Source organism: Salmo salar, chromosome 09 (genome assembly GCF_965601325.2).
Source record: "Salmo salar chromosome 09, fSalSal1, whole genome shotgun sequence".
Lineage (NCBI taxonomy): Eukaryota > Metazoa > Chordata > Actinopteri > Salmoniformes > Salmonidae > Salmo > Salmo salar.
In genome coordinates, this window is record NC_138299.1 from 71165387 (window position 1) to 71184978 (window position 19592).

At 41.6% G+C, this 19592-nt stretch overlaps 1 protein-coding gene across 2 annotated transcripts in view; it reads right to left on the minus strand.

Moving 5' to 3' along the window:
* Nucleotides 1–2149: 2149 nt before the first annotated feature.
* LOC123744640 (complexin-1) overlaps nucleotides 2150–19592 on the minus strand; it is a 38547-nt gene continuing 21104 nt past the window's right edge. For both annotated transcript variants that reach the window (XM_045723885.2, XM_082955885.1), the window contains exons 3-4: nucleotides 7959–8137; nucleotides 2150–2949 (exon numbers count right to left, since the gene is read on the minus strand). In XM_045723885.2, the coding sequence (XP_045579841.1) occupies nucleotides 2752–2949; nucleotides 7959–8137 (377 nt within the window). In that variant the 3' untranslated portion in view covers nucleotides 2150–2751. The remainder of the gene's footprint in view (nucleotides 2950–7958; nucleotides 8138–19592) is intronic.

The following is a 19592-nucleotide window of genomic DNA, read 5'->3' on the forward strand; positions in this document are numbered from 1 at the left end:
TAATTGAAGGCTGTTGATGCATGCATGTGCCAATGACTAATAAAGAGAAGTGGTATAATTGTATAACATCAACAAGTATTGGTCGTTAATCTGCTACGTTTTCCCACGTTGATAAATTAGAGGCTGAAGGCAGTTCACAAGTACATACAAATCACAGGAAGTTCAATAAATGTGCTCTATAAATGACCTTAATGTTGTGTCTTTCATATGTCTAGCTACAAACTTTGTAGGCAATTGGCATGAAGGTTGGAGACCATACTATGTAGCTCGGTTTTACATCATGCAGATTTTTCTTCTCTATTCCACAGCTACTACAGGCCCCAGAATCACACTTGGCAGGTTTCTAAAGGCTAATCTTGAATCTAACTAGCATCAACACTGGGCTGATATATACAGTGGCAGTTTCACAAATGCCATCGGTAAACTGTTTGATACTTGTCTAGTACACTCAACATCCATTGGTTTGTAAGCAAATTACAATGGCACTGAAAGCAAACGGTTTCTCAGATTGTGCATCATTGACAAATGCTAGCTAGCTAGCTTGTTCACTGCCAAAATAAAGGCTTAACAATCTATCTGTTAGCCAGCACTCTATAAGTTAGCTAGCTGCTATAGTGCATTTTGTCTTTCTCTTTGATTACATGTTGGACTTTTTTTTCTGTACATGGCAGGCTAGATAGCTATTGACATTTACTTGGTCATGTGTTGTATCTACCTCAACACAAAAAAAGAAATCCCCACAGCTACAGAAGAGCATCAAAGCCATTCTCTTCATACTAACGACAAAATTGTCATATTTGATGTCCAAGACCCTATGAAGCCTGCGCAGGCCCTATGGAATGTCTGAAATATTTGGAATGTACACTACAGCTTAATTCATTTTAAATTAAGAAATTGAAGGAAAGAGATGAAAGAACTTTAAACATTTAGAGTTCTGTGATACAACTGAACGACAGAAACGTCTGGGGAAATGTAGATATTGACCTCTGGGGAAAAAAATTACAACATATAGAAGAACTTATCGGAGGACAACTGTTTCCTATGGTGTATGCATGCCTCTCAAGTTATTAGCAAAAAACGGTTTTGTCCTGCAATCTCTGTAAAGTTTAGAACACAAATTCACAGTATGGAAGAACCACAAACCGAATCCCACTGAGAGACAATGACCCGCACTGGTTGAAATGATCAAGGCGATAAAACACCCTACATTAAACTAATCCTCCACCTCTTTCCCCGCTTGGCAAAATTAAACACTTCGGACTGAAGTCATACGCTTCGCCGTTACTAGTCAGACAACGTTGTGTCTATGCACAAACACACAACATGTATTAAGCTCAACACATAACAGTGAAGATTGTCTGTTTTTGCTGATTCGGGATTGCACTCCCTTTAGTTTACCAACGGACACAGGACAACTCCATTTCGAACAATATATTGCACCATTGTCACTGTCTGTTCACATAAAGTGTGTACACAACATAGTTGTGGTTGAGAAAACTATAAGTACATCTAGTCAATCTATTTACAGATATGGAAATTAGAATAGTAAACATATAAGCCCTCTACGTCCAATTGTATTTGCTGGATTTGATTCTCACAAGTCCTACTGTTTATGAGCCAAGCAGATAGAGTTAGCAACAAGACATACAACTATGGGTTTATATTAAGCACAGGTATATCATAGTTTTTTTTTGTTGAGCATTTTTATCGAGGACATCTATCATCTCAAGGAAGAACAGTTAGGATGTCTATGTATAGCCTACCGTACATGGTAGTGTCATCGAAACAAAATTGAAAACCAGAGTTATTGCCTTAAATATTAATGTATTTCACTTAATCATACCAAATGTAATGGAATTTGTAAACGTACTGTACTCCACAAAATCTAGCAACGGCATGCTTGAAAAACATTTGTTGTTGAATGAATGATCCATTTTCTTTATGGTTCACAACATTGTTACAATTACCAGTATAATTTTCAACATTAAAACCTATGAATGTTTTGGGACAGAGAACAGTATTAAAGTGATCAATGAAGAACCAATAAAAACTACATATATATATATATATATATATATATATATATATATATATATATATATATATATATATAGATATATATATATATATATATATATATATATATATATATATATAGATATAGATATAGATATATCAATATCATCAAGAACAAAACAGCTAAATGTAATCAAATGTTTATCTGATTTGGAGAATGTCTTAAATGTTTAAATTATGGCTTATACTCTTTATATATTTTCTGGTACTCACATATATTCATTTTAATCCAGAGGCTATTATTTACAAACATAAATTGTGGATTATAGTTTATCAGAACACATTCTAAGGCCTGGACACCTTGAAAACCCGGCATCAAATTTGTCTTTAAGTTAAGGTATTGGATCTATGCAGACGTTACATAGGTTCGTACATCATGTCATGGTATCACCAATCAGTGGTCTTACATTTACATTTACATTTTAGTCATTTAGCAGACGCTCTTATCCAGAGCGACTTACAGTAGTGAATGCATACATTTCATACATTTTTTCCTTCCTTCCAAACAAGACAATGTAACACATGGATGGATCAGATCATTTAAGTTAAGGACAAATATTATGGCGCGCTGATCAAATCCAGGGCTCTTAGAAACGGGGATGTATGGGTGAAGAAGGGTTGGTTGGTCTTGGTTATGTATGTTGGAAGGTTAACAATCTAATACCGCCAACGCTGTTACTTTTTATTGAACATATCCATAAATGGACCAGGGAGGAATTTCATGACCGTGTCCATGATACTTTCCTCTTCCTCCTCCTCATCACCACAGCCGGCTGGGACGGCCTTCTTGGGGCGGGTAAGACTCCCCTCTGCTGCCTGATCCAAAGCAGCCTGGGCCTCGGCTTCCTTCTCCTCCTTCTTCTTGATGCCGTACTGGAACAGCAAACAAACAAAGGCCGGCCGCTTAGGCAACAAATGTAAACTTCACATCCCACATGCACTTTAGTCATTTCTATCAAATGTGGGTCCCTCTTCAGTCTCAATAAAGTTTTGTGCACCTCACTGTGACAACATAATACTCATAATAATACAAAGATGGGAGATTTTATGATAGAGAATTACAGGGAAAGTCCACTCAGCCTACCCTGGATTACACATAATGTAGACCTACTTGGCATTGAGACGTCTGGCACTCAACCTTGCCTCCTTCAAACATTTGCATAGTAATAGAAAGACCTTAAATAGAAAGCCCCTTTTAAAGAATAAAGAATAAAAGACAACATATCATAATAGTTGTATGTACCCATTATCATTAGAAAATATCTCAACATTCTCTTGTCTTTGATCAAGCAGTGTAAAACACATTATGGAAAGTAGAAATAATTTCCACTTGCAGGACAGTAAATAACAATCAATCAACCAATCAACCCATTAACCAATCAATCACCGTGATATACAACAAGAGAGCCTATTATACGGCACAGTATGATCTAAACAGGAGTGCTTTCTCTGAGATCAGCCAGGTTAGCCTCCCACTAAGCGAGCAAGGATTTGGCCTCTATAGTAGACCTCTGGCTGGGAGAGCTCCTGGTGAGTTATTGCCGGACGCTGAGGAGGGGAGTACATGTAGACTGCCTGACTGATGGAACATCCTAGGGCACGGATGCGGAAGATGAGTTGGGACTCTCCTGTGAGCCCTTTGCAACTCTCCCAAGCATAAATTCATGTGATTCTTAGCCAGTAAATATCTTAAAGGAGGATGGATCTCGTCGTTTTTAGCCACAGAGAGGATATGGTTTGTGAACGGGGACTCAAAGAAAGGAGGAAGGCAGGGAGTGCTCTCAGTGCTGTCTAAGGCGTACAGAAATGCTAATGCTAATGATCATGTTTTGCCTCCTTTTGTCATGATTACACAAATCAAAAGTGTGTAAGACATTCATTAAAATGCATCAGACTGATCATATTTCATCTTCCAATATGAATTAGCTCCGTTTTCATGATTCTTTCATGTTAGGCCTCCTAGAAAAAGCGTCCACTCATCTTTGAGGCTTGAATAATGAAATAAACTCACTCACTTGATTTTCAGAGACAATTCCTCACTGCTTTACACAATACACAATAGAGGTAGCGTAAGCTTGCCAGAAGTTACTGGAGGAGCCGTATCTTTTTTGCTGATGCCAATAGTGGTTGTGCATATTGGAGATCAACAGAGATGTCGGTGCATTTCAGTCATGTTGTGGAGCGGAACATGGAGATGCAGTCTTAATCCTGGTGTAAATTAGGCCCGCTGGGTGCTAGTGCCGCCAATAAGACGCTGCGTCTTTAGCCCTCTCTCTTTACATGACATGATCTCTTTGCATAGCAATTGATCGGCATCAAATAGGAAGTTGGTTAATCTCACAGTGGGTGTTGATTCCACGCATTACTCCATGCTTAGTAATATTTACAGATTCCATACATCGAGGAAACCTATAACTTGTTATGGATAGGGGGCAGTATTTTCACGGCCGGATAAAAAACGTACCCGATTTAATCTGGTTATTACTCCTGCCCAGAAACTAGAATATGCATATAATTAGTAGCTTTGGATAGAAAACACTCCAAAGTTTCTAAAACTGTTTGAATGGTGTCTGTGAGTATAACAGAACTCAAATGGCAGGCCAAAACCTGAGAAGATTCTGTACAGGAAGTACCCTGTCTGACCATTTCTTGGCCTTCTTTGTCATCTCTATCCAAAACAAAGGATCTCTTCTGTAACGTGACACTTTCTAAGGCTCCCATAGGCTCTCAGAAGGCGCCAGAACATTGAATGATGACTCTGCTGTCCATGGCTGAAAAACAGTAGCGCATTTGGTAAGTGGTCGATCTGAGAACAATGAGACGGGCGCGCGCGTGCACGTGAAGAGTCCATTTTAGATTTTGAGTCTTTGAACGGAAAGGACGTCTCCCGGTTGGAATATTATCGCTTTTTTACGAGAAAAATCGCATAAAAATTGATTTTAAACAGCGTTTGACATGTTTCGAAGTACGGTAATGGAATATTTTGAAATTTTTTGTCACGATACGCGTCCGCGCGTCACCCTTCGGATAGTGTCTTGAACGCACAAACAAAACGCCGCTATTTGGATATAACTATGGATTATTTGGAACCAAACCAACATTTGTTGTTGAAGTAGAAGTCCTGGGAGTGCATTCTGATGAAGAACAGCAAAGGTAATCCAATTTTTCTTATAGTAAATCTGAGTTTGGTGAGTACCAAACTTGGTGGGTGTCAAATTAGCTAGCCCGTGATGGCGAGCTATCTACTATTGCAAAATGTGCTTTCACCGAAAAGCTATTTTAAAATCGGACACCGCGATTGCATAAAGGAGTTCTGTATCTATAATTCTTAAAATAATTGTTATGTTTTTTGTGAACGTTTATCGTGAGTAATTTAGTAAATTCACCGGAAGTGTTCGGTGGGAATGCTAGTTCTGAACGTCACATGCTAATGTAAAAAGCTGGTTTTTGATATAAATATGTACTTGATTGAACAAAACATGCATGTATTGTATAACATAATGTCCTAGGAGTGTCATCTGATGAAGATCATCAAAGGTTAGTGCTGCATTTAGCTGTGGTTTTGGTTTTTGTGACATTATATGCTAGCTTGAAAAATGGGTGTCTGATTATTTCTGGCTGGGTACTCTGCTGACATAATCTAATGTTTTGCTTTCGTTGTAAAGCCTTTTTGAAATCAGACAGTGTGGTTAGATAAAGGAGAGTCTTGTCTTTAAAATGGTGTAAAATAGTAATATGTTTGAAAATGGAAGTTTTCGGATTTTCGAGGAATTGGTATTTCGCGCCACGCCTTATCATTGGATATTGGAGTGGTGTTCCGCTAGTGGAACGTCTAGATGTAAGAGGTTTTAACCTCTCTAGGGTATGTCGTCCCACCTACGTAACAGCCAGTGTAATCCCGTGGCGCGTTATTCAAAAACCTCAAAAATGCAAAAACTTCAATTTTTCAAACATATGACTATTTTACACCATTTTAAAGACAAGACTCTCGTTAATCTAACCACACTGTCCGATTTCAAAAAGGCTTTACAACGAAAGCAAAACATTAGATTATGTCAGCAGAGTACCCAGCCAGAAATAATCAGACACCCATTTTTCAAGCTAGCATATAATGTCACATAAACCCAAACCACAGCTAAATGCAGCACTAACCTTTGATGATCTTCATCAGATGACAACCCTAGGACATTATGTTATACAATACATGCATGTTTTGTTCAATCAAGTTCATATTTATATCAAAAAACAGCTTTTTACATTAGCATGTGACTAGCATGTGACTAGCATTCCCACCGAACACTGCCGGTGAATTTACTAAATTACTCACGATAAACGTTCACAAAGAGCATAACAATTATTTTAAGAATTATAGATACAGAACTCCTCTATGCACTCGACTTTTCGGTGAAAGCACATTTTGCAATATTCTCAGTAGATAGCCCGGCATCACAGGGCTAGCTATTTAGACACCCAGCAAGTTTAGCACTCACCAAAGTCAGATTTACTATAAGAAAAATGTTATTACCTTTGCTGTCTTCGTCAGAATGCACTCCCAGGACTTCTACTTCAATAACAAATGTTGGTTTGGTTCAAAATAATCCATAGTTATATCCAAACAGCGGTGTTTTGTTCGTGCGTTCAAGACACTATCCGAAAGGGTAAATAAGGGTGACGAGCATGGCGCAATTCGTGACAAAAAAATTCTAAATATTCCATTACCGTACTTCGAAGCATGTCAACCGCTGCTTAAAATCCATTTTTATGCCATTTTTCTCATAAAAAAGTGATAATATTCCGACCGGGAATCTGCGTTTAGGTAAACAGACGAAAGAAAATAAAGCACGGGGTCGACTCCTGCACGCGCCTAAGCCCATAGTACTCTGATCGGCCACTTGCCAAAAGCGATAATGTGTTTCAGCCAGAGGCTGCCTCGATATCGTTCAGCTTTTTCCCGGGCTCTGAGAGCCTATGGGAGCCGTAGGAAGTGTCACGTTAGAGCAAAGATCCTCAGTCTTCAATAAAAAGAGCCAAGATGAAACACAACTTGTCAGACAGGCCACTTCCTGCATGGAATCTTCTCAGGTTTTGGCCTGCCATTTGAGTTCTGTTATACTCACAGACACCATTCAAACAGTTTTAGAAACTTTAGGGTGTTTTCTATCCAAAGCCAATAATTATATGCATATTCTAGTTACTGGGCAGGAGTAGTAACCAGATTAAATCGGGTACGTTTTTTATCCGGCCGTGCAAATACTGCCCCCTATCTTAAGTCTGGTTTAAAGACTGATCACATCTTTTATGTTGGAAGTTAAGGTACATTCCTCAGAAAATGAAATCTGTTAACATTCTGGTTTTAAAGCCCGATGCCATTTCACTGCTTTAGCTCCCTTGTGTTGGACTCTTTTTCCTGCTCTCTCTTATTCAGGGTCACACAAAAAACTGTGTCAGTTTCAGTGAAGTCTTCTACAGTCTTCGGTTTCCAACGTTTGCTGAAGCTGCACTGTAATTTCTGTCTTTTTCTGCTGGAACAAAACGAGGGCCCTCAGGATTTTCCAACACTAAATTAAGTTTCTTTGAGGTTATATCAAGTCAAGCTTGATCCTACCAGGTTCAAAAGACACCACTACTGAACCAAGCTGCCATATTCGCAACATTGGATGACAGCGAGAAGTAATGATCAAATAGGAATTTGACAAGCATAGTGCATTGTTTGGTTATGCACAGACAGTCAGACACACATAAACACACACACAGCGGCTTTACATTATGATAATGCATGCATGAGTTTTGCATCGGGAGGCAATCACATGTGAGTATGAACCGTGCAACGGGGTTGAAGCTATTTGCATAAGATTCATCGTTCAACATGATGACATTTTTACCTTATCCCTGATGCCCTGTCGGACGTTTTCTCTCTCCGATTCCATTTTTGCATATTTTGCCTTCCTCTCCTCCTCCTGTTGTCGAAGTGCCTCTTGTCTTTCCTCCTCCTTTTTCTCCGCATCAGGGTCCTTCTCAGCCTCTTCCCCACCCAACATTTTCCCCATGTCTTTGGTGGCTCCTTTAGAGGTGAATGAAAGGGGGGAAGAAATGTCAGTCATGAGTCTGTTATGACGGAACCCACAGTACAGTACTGAACAACAGAGGAAACAAGAAGTGACCAGCCTGAATGTGAACCCAATAAAAAATTATCTCCTCTTCCTTTTGATGGGCTTTGTGTTGGTTTCTTTGGCCATGACTATCTCTGTCAGAGGCTGAGCCACGCACAAATGTTCCAACTGGACAGTGGGTCAAGACCTGAGAGCAAAGAGATTTTTTATGGTTTGGAGTTCTATGGTAGGATTTGGAGGTGGCTGATTATAAGAAGATACAGTAATAGAAAAACATCCTCCCATTGATCTCGACCCCTGGCATGGCTTCTTAGATACGATAGACAGCTGAATTCTATTATGGAGAAATAGCTCTTGGGTGATTCATTGGCTCACTTTTATTCAGTGAAAAGAGGCTGGACAGAGTTGCCAAAAACCAATTGAATAGGCCTTCCCTCAGAGATGAATTGCTTATACAAGCTCTGCATTGACCAAGCAGATGGACGACATATTGGGGAGGAAAAGAGAATGTGATGACAATAACTCGTTCAGAAATGATGGGACATAGGCAGATGGTTATTATAAATGGAGAGGAGGGGAGTTCATTAACATCTAATGGTTTACTCTATGCAGAGACTTGGCTGAAGTATTCGTTAGTGGTGGCAGGCAAAGTCATATAGATCACATCTAGGACATGCACATGTTTTCCCAACTTAAAAAAAATAAAATACACATCCTAATCAAGCAGTGTGCTTAGCCTGCAAAACGAAATCTACTTTGGTCCCTTTTCAATGTCTCTGAGAAGGATGCTTGTGTATTTACCTAAAATCAAGACATCATACTTCAGCTAAACACTCCCATGAATAATAGATCAGAGAATGTCTCCATAACTTTTAAACTTGTAAAAGCCCCCATCCTACATTTAGAGAGAGATTAAGCCCTGTATAGTGTCAAGACTGCTGAGGGCTGCTCCAATATGCATTCCCCTCACAATGAGGTCTGACACGGAGCGCGTCGATGAATGAGACATTGTGTATTCAGTCCGGAAGCTTCACCTCTTCTCCCCCCAACAGCTGGAGGCAAGCCAGTGCTCTCTCTCTCTCTCCCAGCTGCCCATGGACACTCAGACTCCCTGACACACCACACTGCTCAGGCCCGACTCACTGGATATTGATTTTAATGAGGACTGGGCCAACCTGATGGCGGATAAAGATGCGGTGGAGATGGCTCCACCACAGCCCATCCTTTACGAGCCTTTCCCCGTCCAAAAGGCTTACTCTTTCAGCATTTGCCTCAATCTGTGCAAAGTTCCAACAAGCCAGGCTGCATCCAGCTCTCCAGAGGAGGAAGCCGAACACATGGCCATCTGGTCTCCACCCGAAATTGATGAGCGATTGCCCGCCATGACCTTGGGGGTCGCTGGCTACTCTCCACTTTGCATTCTGACACTAGCAAGCGAGAGTTAGGCAAAGCTGCAATACCTCGTATTGAGAAGAGGACGCTAATTAATAAACACATTTCTATTTGGTGTTACATTAGCGAGTTAGCATAGCAAACAAACGGCTAGGGCTAGGATATGGTGACATCTCACAAAGGGTCAGTCTTAACAGTCTTAACAGTGGATGTCTTATAATGCGCCATTGAACATAATGTTCACCAAATCGTTACACCCAGGGGTGAAATAGGGGGAAATGGAATGAAGTTTCACTCCTTAGTATTGGAGACAACGTACAGTAGATTTGTAATCTGTTTAAAATTGCACAATCCCCCTCCCCCACCTATAATATTGTAATCTTGAGACATTTCCAGTTACAATGATGGTCTATCTTCCACTATATTAATTGTATTATGAGTGAGATGTGATGTTAAATTTTTTATTTTATACATTTTTTATTTCACCTTTATTTAACCAGGTAGGCCAGTTGAGAACAAGTTCTCATTTACAACTGCGACCTGGCCAAGATAAAGCAAAGCAGTGTGACAAAAACAACAACATAGAGTTACACATAAACAAACGTTCAGTCAATAACACAAAAGAAAAGAAAAATAGAAAAATCTTTGTACAGTGTGTGCAAATGTAGAAGAGTAGGGAGGTAGGGCAATAAATAGGCCATGGAGGCGAAAATAATTACAATTTAGCATTAACACTGGAGTGATAGATGTGCAAGTAGAGATACTGGGGTGCAAAAGAGCAAGAGGGTAAGTAATAATATTGGGATGAGGTAGTCGGGTGTGCTATTTACAGATGGGCTGTGTACAGGTACTGTGATCAGTAAGATGCTCAGACAGCTGATGCTTAAATTTAGAAAGGGAGATATAAGACTCCAGTATATCTACTTGCACATCATCATGTGAGATATTGTGTCTTTAAAATGTAGGCCATGTGGAAGCTAGCTGAATACAAATCTGAAAAAGACAATATAACTATTTACTGTACCTTTCTACAAAACCCTTATAATGTCATTAATTCGCAGCTGTACAAAATGGTTACTTTGGGAGAACTCGTGACAGGCAAGGCTGTGATAAGCTCTACTGAAGAGCAGACTCATTCCAGTGACTTCTATAAAGATGATTCTACAAAGGACAACAACAAAAAATTGGAGCATTAAAGGGGACAAATTATTTTACACTAACTAATATTTTCACTCAAGGTCAGAATAAGCAAAAGTCTAAACAATTTCTTGAACGTCTCTACAAGGTACAGTAAGAGCCGCTGTCAGTAATTTCCCTCTAGTGTGTGTGGAACCAGTCATTTGAGTGAACTCTCTCCATGATTGCCAGTAGCCTGGGGAGATGTTTCCAACTCGCACACACAGTATTTTCTACTGACTGAGCTGCCTGCCTGTCTGCTTCCAAATAAATACGCATGCCAATGTTTCACACAGCAACAAGTTCTCAGTCAAATTTCACTCTAAATACATTATTTTGTCATGGTATTCTCATATCTGTGTGTGCAATGCTGTAATTCGAATTTATTTCACACAAGATGGCCCTTTCCTGGCCAATGGCTGTGGTAATAAACCAGAAAAATTACATGGAAACCCTGGTCTGCGACAAAACATGATTTCTCAGCCCTGCTTGCCTCTATATTATTGATGATCTGCACGTGAGCACTTCTCCTTTGTGAAATCCTGTGTGCTTCATTATCTGTATTTAATTAACTACATTTTCTCCTAGCAATGCTGCATGCTCTGTTCCTCTTCTCCCATCACACCGTACGCTTAATCTCCGCACCCGAGGCTAATTAGCTCATCTGTTTGTGACAAAGTTGCAGCGGAGCAGCATGAGACAGCCACCATCCCTTTAGTCTTAGTGGTGACATCCCCTACCAGCTGTGCAGCCTAAGCGCTAACGGAAATGGTCTGGTTGCTGAGGCCTTTCGGGCGCATTCACTGAGAGGATTCTCTGTGTAGAAGCTAGCTAACAGGCGCTAACAGGCGCTAACTCAACAGAGCTTGAAAGGGTCTCCTCAGCTCAGTTTAGGTCTGAGGGCCAATGTCAGAGGAGAAGAGGGTGAGTGTGCATCGTAGCACAAAGAGTTGAAATTGAAAGGGATAAAGAGAATTAGAAGTTGAGGATAGGCAAGGTCACATGTTGGCTTAAAATATGCCATGTTACGTATAGGCATGCAGTGGACTTGGTGGCGAGTGAGAGTGAGAGGAAGAGGGGAGCAAATGGTACACTTGACAGGGTGTGTGTGTGCCTGTGTGTGTGCGTGCATGTGTGTGCGTGTGTGTACCCAGTAGGTGTCTTGTCCTTCTGTGTGTGTGGGTGTTTGGAGGTGGCTCCATGGGGGTGTTACCGGCAGAGAACAAAATGTACCACTGTTGACAGTATGTGTGTGACGCTCTATGTGTGTGTGTGTGCCTGTGTATGTGCGTGTGTGTGCCTGTGTGTGTGCGTGTGTGTGCGTGTGTGTGTGCGCGTGTGCATGCGTTCACAGTAGGTGTCTTGTCCTTCTGTGTGTGTGTGCCTGTGTCTGTCCGTGTGTGTGTGTGTGTGTGTGTGTGTGTGTGTGTGTGTGTGTGTGTGTGTGTGTGTGTGTGTGTGTGTGTGTGTGTGCCTGTGTGTGTCTGTGTGTGTGTGTGTGTGTGTGTGTGTGTGTGTGTGTGTGTGTGTGTGTGTGTGTGTGTGTGTGTGTGTGCGTGCGTTCACAGTAGGTGTCTTGTCCTTCTGTGTGTGTGTGGGTGTTTGGAGGTGGCTCCATGGGGGTGTTACCGGCAGAGAACAAAATGTACTACTGTTGACAGTACGTGTGTGACTCTCTCTGTGTGTGTGTGTGTGTGTGTGTGTGTGTGTGTGTGTGTGTGTGTGTGTGTGTGTGTGTGTGTGTGTGTGTGTGTGTGTGTGTGTGTGTGTGTGTGTGTGTGTGTGTGTGTGTGTGTGTGTGTGTGTGTGTGTGTGTGTGTGTGTGTTGTGCGTGTGCGTGTGTGTGTTAGAAGGTCGCTGTGCCCTGTTGAAGGACTGTGAGGGGGGGGGGGGGGGGGGGCGAAAGTAGCCCCTGCGGAACCCAAACACGTGGCGTTAGCGGGGAGCAGAGGCACCAGCTCAAGGACTGTGTTCCTTCTCCTCCATCTGTCATCCATCACACCTGTCCCAGGGTTACAGGCCAGCCCTCCCCTGCATCGTTAACTTCTACTCCCAGGACAGACACCACCTTGAATTGGCTCTGAAAGATTGAGCCTCTTTTAATTGTGATAGGACAATAGCATGGTGGGATGGGGTGTGGAGTCAAGACAAAAAAAAAGGTGATACGCACATTCAAAGTGTTCATAGGTGGTGCTAGGTGATTTAGCAATGTATCAGAAAAATTGGAATCATGCAGAGAGTCTTGCTACTTCCAGAATGTGGTTCATAGTTACATTGTTACATTGTGACAGTAAGGCTCTTCAACAGAACATCATATTTTGGGTGGAGTAATACTGTGCGGTTACTTCAAAACTACCTCTGAAGCAGGGTCAAGTGGTAGGATATTGTAAGAGCAACTGCCTTTGAAGAGCTAGACGCATAGCAGACACCAACCTAAAGCACGCACCAGTTTGTTGCCAAGAAATAGCTTGGTTGGTTAAATAAATTTAAAAAACACACCGACCACTGAGAGAGGTAGATCAATTTTCCATTTTAGATTTTCTAAAGCAATCTAGCAATCTAGCCTCCCAACACTTCCCACATTTCCCACCCGTGATGCAGCTCCCAAAACCATAACAGCGTGCAAGGTATAACAGATGGTCTTTTCTGGAATTATATATCTATCGGTGGTGGGTGAAAGTGGGAAAACCGACCATATAAAAGGGCCCCAACGGCTGAGGGATTTGGCCTGCAGACAGGTCGGTAATGAGACTTGGGGTTTTTATGTGATGGCGAGCGGGATGGGTTGGAATAGGAAGGGGGGAGGTACAGTGGACCCACAGCCACCATATCTAAGGTAAATCTCCCGGGGAAGATGGAGAACGAAGACAAAAGGTTCCTCATTGCTCCGTTGTATCACCCATTCTCCGCCACAGACTCTCAGCATGGAAATGAGCTAGCAAAACCAATGCATGTATCACCATGCGGTTCGCACGAACAACCAGGCGCCCCATTTATCTACAGAGGATGCAGGTCACCCACGGCCCATTGTTCACCACAACCAAGATCTACATTTGCATTAAGGAGGAATTCACCCACTATAAGGGACTATATGTAGTATTGTCAAGGGAGCACAGAGGCAGAATCATAAGCTTCACAATGATGATGTCTGCACGATGTCATTTGAACAGCTGTGTTCTCTTTTCGCCACAATCATAGGAGGAGTAGGCGAATCACTATCTGCCTTTAAATAGAGTTTAGGGCTGATTGATTTTCTCTGCTTCTTCAGATAAGCACTGTCTTTAGTGGAGTGTGCTGTAACAACCATGGGCAGCCTAGGGTGGTTCACTTGGTTGTCTGCCAGAGATCATAGAAGGCCATTGCAGACCTTCATAAGTGATTACGCTCATGTCACTGGGTAAAAAGTCACGGACGGCAGCGAAGCGGAGAACACAAACCCACTGACACTGAGGATACTGAGGACCCACTTCACAGGATATGAGATAAAAACCACTGCCATGCTGAGTAAATGCTGGGGAAACGCTAAAGGCTGTGACTTTTACAAGCTTTCTGCTTAACGAGACCCTTCAGTTCTTAGGAGATGCAGAAAGATGAGATGGTTCAGTCAAGCTGAATGAGACACAGTGTGACAGACTGGAACTGTGCAGCTGAAGGGCACGACTGTACCCTTTAGCCAAAAGGTTTCTAAACTCAAACGGGGCATAAAGTAGCCCTCTATGGAGAACAGCAGTATAGTGCAGAGCGGAGTGTACAGTAACAAAATGTATTACTATCTATTACCAGTGTGTATTAACATAGTTTTCTCCTGTGCATTTATTCTAAAGAGAAATCTAGCTCATTAGTCCATTGCAGCAGGGTTGTTAAAGGGCCCAGCTGTATGCTGTCGTTGACTTCTCAGGACTATTCTATGTGCTCCTCCTGACCCAGAGAAAGCAAACACAGCACTTAACTGCCATTCGCCATATCTGGGCTGAATCTAACAAATGGTATTAATCCTAGCCCTTGTACCCCAGCATAACGGCATCCCCCAAGGTTGAATTGTTGTGCCACTACTTTTTGCACCTTTAATTCCCTAGGCTCTGCCACCTCAGCTCATTTCTGTGCTTTTGATACTGAGCTGTTCGTCACCACTCTCAGCATCCTCCGCTTGCCTCTGTCTTTTTGAAAACTATCTCAACCTGAACTTATGTAGAAGGATGAATAGAAAAGTTCTGAATAAGTTGCCAACGTTGTTTTGAGGACTGATCCCCCTACAATGGAGGAGGTAGAATAAGGGTAACTGTCATTAGATCAAGCTCAACATTAGCATATTGTGTGCAACTCCATTTTCCCCCAATTCGGAATTAAGATGTCAATTAGAACACCTATTCAGATGGGTTCATCTGGATGTAGCTAGTTATGGACGCCCACACCCAACAATTTATGCATTAGCCGATTCCCAGGGTCATGCAGCTAACTTACAAATTATTTAGGACCTACTTATAAATTGCTTGACAAAGTGTTGTTGTATGGTCCTATTACCTTGTTTTGCCAGGTGTGATTGTTAAAAGCAATTAGGTTGATGTCTCCACAGTAATATTCTACACAACTCATACTTCTCAAAACTCCCATATAATTGCATCTGAAACATGATTAGATTGGAATATAAGGCTTTCAAATTAAAATGACAGGTAATCAAATCCATACAAATGAAATTACAAGATAAAAATAGGTTGATAGAAAATGCCTTTTAAAGATATACATAGACATATAGATTCACTGCTGCGTCTAGGACTATAACCTCATAACAGTCATTGGCAGAACTTGCACCTCACCAGCACATATGCTATTACCTCACACCTCACAAATAGACACCTCCCAATAGGCACCTGTGAAACACATTTCACAACTCTACATGTTATGTGATTACCAACTCTACATGTACATTTGTGTCATCCTCTTAATTATCGCATAACTTTGATTAACTGGCATGAAGGTTTTATGTTTCATACTCAGAATAGGTTTCTATTATACCTATTTGAGTTGTTATTCTTTATACTTGGCAACCCAGAGCTGAGGTCTGTAGCCCTCCCTTGCATTTTCTTGTAATGTTATTTTTTTCTATGTGAGTGGAGACAGTGGCGTTGCTCCCAGTCCAGCTCAGCTCTGCATTAAATCTATTTGTACAACCATTTAATTCCATCGACAACTGATGCAAGCTACAATTGCAATAGCCTCTGAGGTAGCTTTCCTCTCTCAATATTTTCAAAGCCATCGCTAAACTACTTAGGTGGATGGTTCCGGCGCTACGTTAAAACCATTCTTCTCCGTTTGAAAGGAATTCACATGGGAAGCTGAAATGCGAGCAAGATATACAGTAGGTACTGTAATCCACAATCCAACCGTAAATCCACAATGGTGTCAGGTAAGAGGTCAAATCAAAGAATTTCTAGAATCTAGAGCCTGTAGATTAGCATAAATTGTCCTCTCATTTGGGATCACTAGCTTGCATCTAGAAACTGGGTGTTAGGAACTAGGTTAGTGTTAACCTTTTACTGCAGTGGGCTAAATCAGGGTCACACAGTGATTCTTCGTAATCTTAAACAAATCTACTTTGAAACAAAAGTAGACACCTCACACACATGGCTATGTGCTTAAAAAGAAGAACCATGTGAGGTATAGAGTTGAAACGTATTCAATGTTGAGTTTGAGTTTGCATCACAGAAGACTGAAATATAACAAAACCGTTTCACATATAAACATCGGATTTTCTGTGTTTTTTATTTATTTATTAATTATGACATTTTGAAAAATATGAATAACGTTCCACCCATGAGGCCACTAGAGGACGATTTGGTCAGTTGACTGCAGGAAAGGGGGTCACATTTTAAAACATAAGGAAATTGTGAGTGAGGTAATTGATATCTATTTGGGTCTCTATTTCACGTTAGGTTGAACTTCACTTAATGAGAAGCTACTGTGTGTAAAGGTGGAGATGCGAGGCCAATGTAGGCCTACAAGCATCTCGGTGACCAACACAACAAATAGTATTACCCTGTAAAACATCTGAATCTCAAACCTATTACCCATGCAATATGTAAAGCACATGTACCTTGTAAGGAAATGTAAATATGTGCTTTTAAATATCTCTGCTTGTTGGATCATGTTGCTTACAACACAACCAGGGTTGTGTGTTTGATTCCTGCATAAGCAAAATACATCTTTTGAATATGTGTTTACTGTAAATCACTTTGGATGAAAGCCTGTGATAAATGACTGTATTATTGTGGGTATATTACACATTTGAAAATTAAGTCTGGCCTCCAAAGCTGCCATCACCTTGGGCCTTACCCTAAGTTCTCTGCTTCATTAGGATGGCTCTCTAAGACTTTGGTATTTACAGTATTTTCACTCTAATTCATGCACATTTAATTGTAACTCTTAAGGTTCCAGTCCCTTCCCCCTTTCCCCAGTCCCTTCCTAGTGGCTTTGCCTTCAGCTCCCGTCTCACTTCCTGGCTTCATGCAAATGTCAGATGGTATGATTCAACCCTCGCCTCTTATCCTTGTGCTTCCGTGACTTTGGAAGACTCGTTCCGTGAATTAGTCCAGAGAATCCAAAGCTCCCTTGCATAATTACGTCTCCTCATCCTCTACGCGACTCCTGAGAAACACTCTGATTTCTAAGATAACTAACACCATTATTCAAACATGAGATCACTTTAACCTCACCGTCATCCATGGGCTGAATTTGCATAGCTTTGGCTATGCGTGGGATATATGAAAATCCAATTCATGCCAATCCCTTTCACAGCATGTCGCCTGTGTGTGAGCACTGAACTCGGAAGGTTGTTGCATCTATGCATTCGTAGCATGTGCCACTAGAATCCACACAGTTTGATTATATTGGTTTTCTTCATTTTATGTGCTCTTAGGCTCTTGGGTGTTTATGGAGCACATGGGGATGTGCGAAACTAACTCTTCAGCCTGAAGTGTCACACTTGCACTAGCAAATAGTAAGCTTTTCGCGTGGCGCCATCTGGTAAGACGCTTCAGGAGGGCAGTCATGTGCACTAGCAAGGCAGAAGTCCAGCGTTCGTGCCAGGTATGGGCCCGAATTGAGAGGAAGCTGTAGTCGCTACGCAAGCAGCGTGATGTCCTTTACATTTACCGTCAGTCATATAGAACATATCAGCTATGTTTAATGTCCACTTGGGTATACTGATAAAACTAACCCTAAATTCACCTCCTGTGTCTTCCTGCATGCTTTTTCTTAACCACTAATTATTGCTGACACGAATTACAAATAATGACTTGAAAAGGGAAATGCCTTTTCGAGGACATTCATCGAGCAGCGTCTGATTGTTATGGAGATCAAACCCATAAAGCCATTTGCGATTCATTTCATGGATGATGGAACATTTCCAGAGGTAACATTTGTGACAAGTTCATGTATTCTGAAAGCACAATGACAGTTAGTAATAGAACTGAATTGATTAATTTAGCTTAGCCCTTAAAAAGAATTGCCGTCCTTCCTGTTCTCCTCATTTTCCCCTGCAAAGCCAACAAACCCCTATTGTAATGATGAAACACTGTATTATAAAACATCTCCTCTCTCACAAGGGTTGATGGCCCATTGAATTATTGAAAACTTTGTCACATGCTGCTGATTTCAGCCGCTCTACATTAATGTCACGTGAAATATTTCTGAATGCGTGATAAAAATGCCTGATAAGTGTTATTCAGTCAAAACTCCGGAGCAGGCTAGTGTTTTTTTTCTCCAAAGGGCCTGAAAAAAAATACAGAAAATAATGAATACCAAACATCATGCATTTATCTCAAGTCAGTGTCAGTATAACCTGTGCTCTGCCATACTTTAAAACAAGGTGTCACAACGTCCACAGAAGGTGGCGCCTCTCCTCGGTCGGGCGGTGCTCGGCGTTCGTCGTCGCCGGCCTACTAGCTGCCACCGATCTGTGTTTCAGTGTCTGTTAGTTATGTCTGTTGTTTGATTGCACCTGTTTCGTGTTTGTCATTAGTGGGGGGGTATTTAGTCTGTCTGTGTTTAGTTAGGATTCGTGCGGGATTGTTCTTTGTTACGTGTGGTGTTATATTGTTTGGGACTTATTGTATAGGCAGTAGGGTTGCCGGGCTGCGCCCCGTCTGCCCTTTTTGAGCGGAGCCTCTTTTAGTCTTTTTGACTGTTGTGCTCCCAGCCGTATATGGATTTTGCCTTTGGATTTATTAAATCAAGTTTGTTCCAACGGACCTCAGTCTCCTGCGCTTGACTCACCCTAAACAGTTCTATCCGCCCGTGACACAAGGGCTGATGTTTGAGTGCCATCAGGCATTTCATATGCATGCACAGCAGTGACCAGACAGACTGCTGCTCTGAGTTCAGAGTTTTATTATGTGTCTCGCTGGAAGCGAACAAGTGAGTTGAGAATTGAGGTCACCGTCGGCTTCTGTAACAGTTTTCCGTTGCTGGGAGGACCTCGTGCTCTAAATATCAAGCACGAGCTGGTAAAGGGGATTGGCCGAGGAGGAGACCGGAGAGAGGAAGCAGAGTGACCTTTGCCTTCCGACTAACACCAGGTGCAGCATAAGAATCATCAATCAGCATATCAATCTCTATGATTGGCTCCCGAGTGGCGCAGCGGTCTAAGGTACTGCATCTCAGTGCTAGAGGCATCACTACAGACACCCTGGTTCGAATCCAGGCTGTATCACAATTGGGAGTCCCACAATTGGGAGTCCCATAAGGCGGTGCACAATTGACCCAGTGTTTTCTGGGTTTGGCCAGTGTAGGCCGTCATTGTAAATATGAATTTGTTCTTAACTGACTTGCCTGGTTAAATTA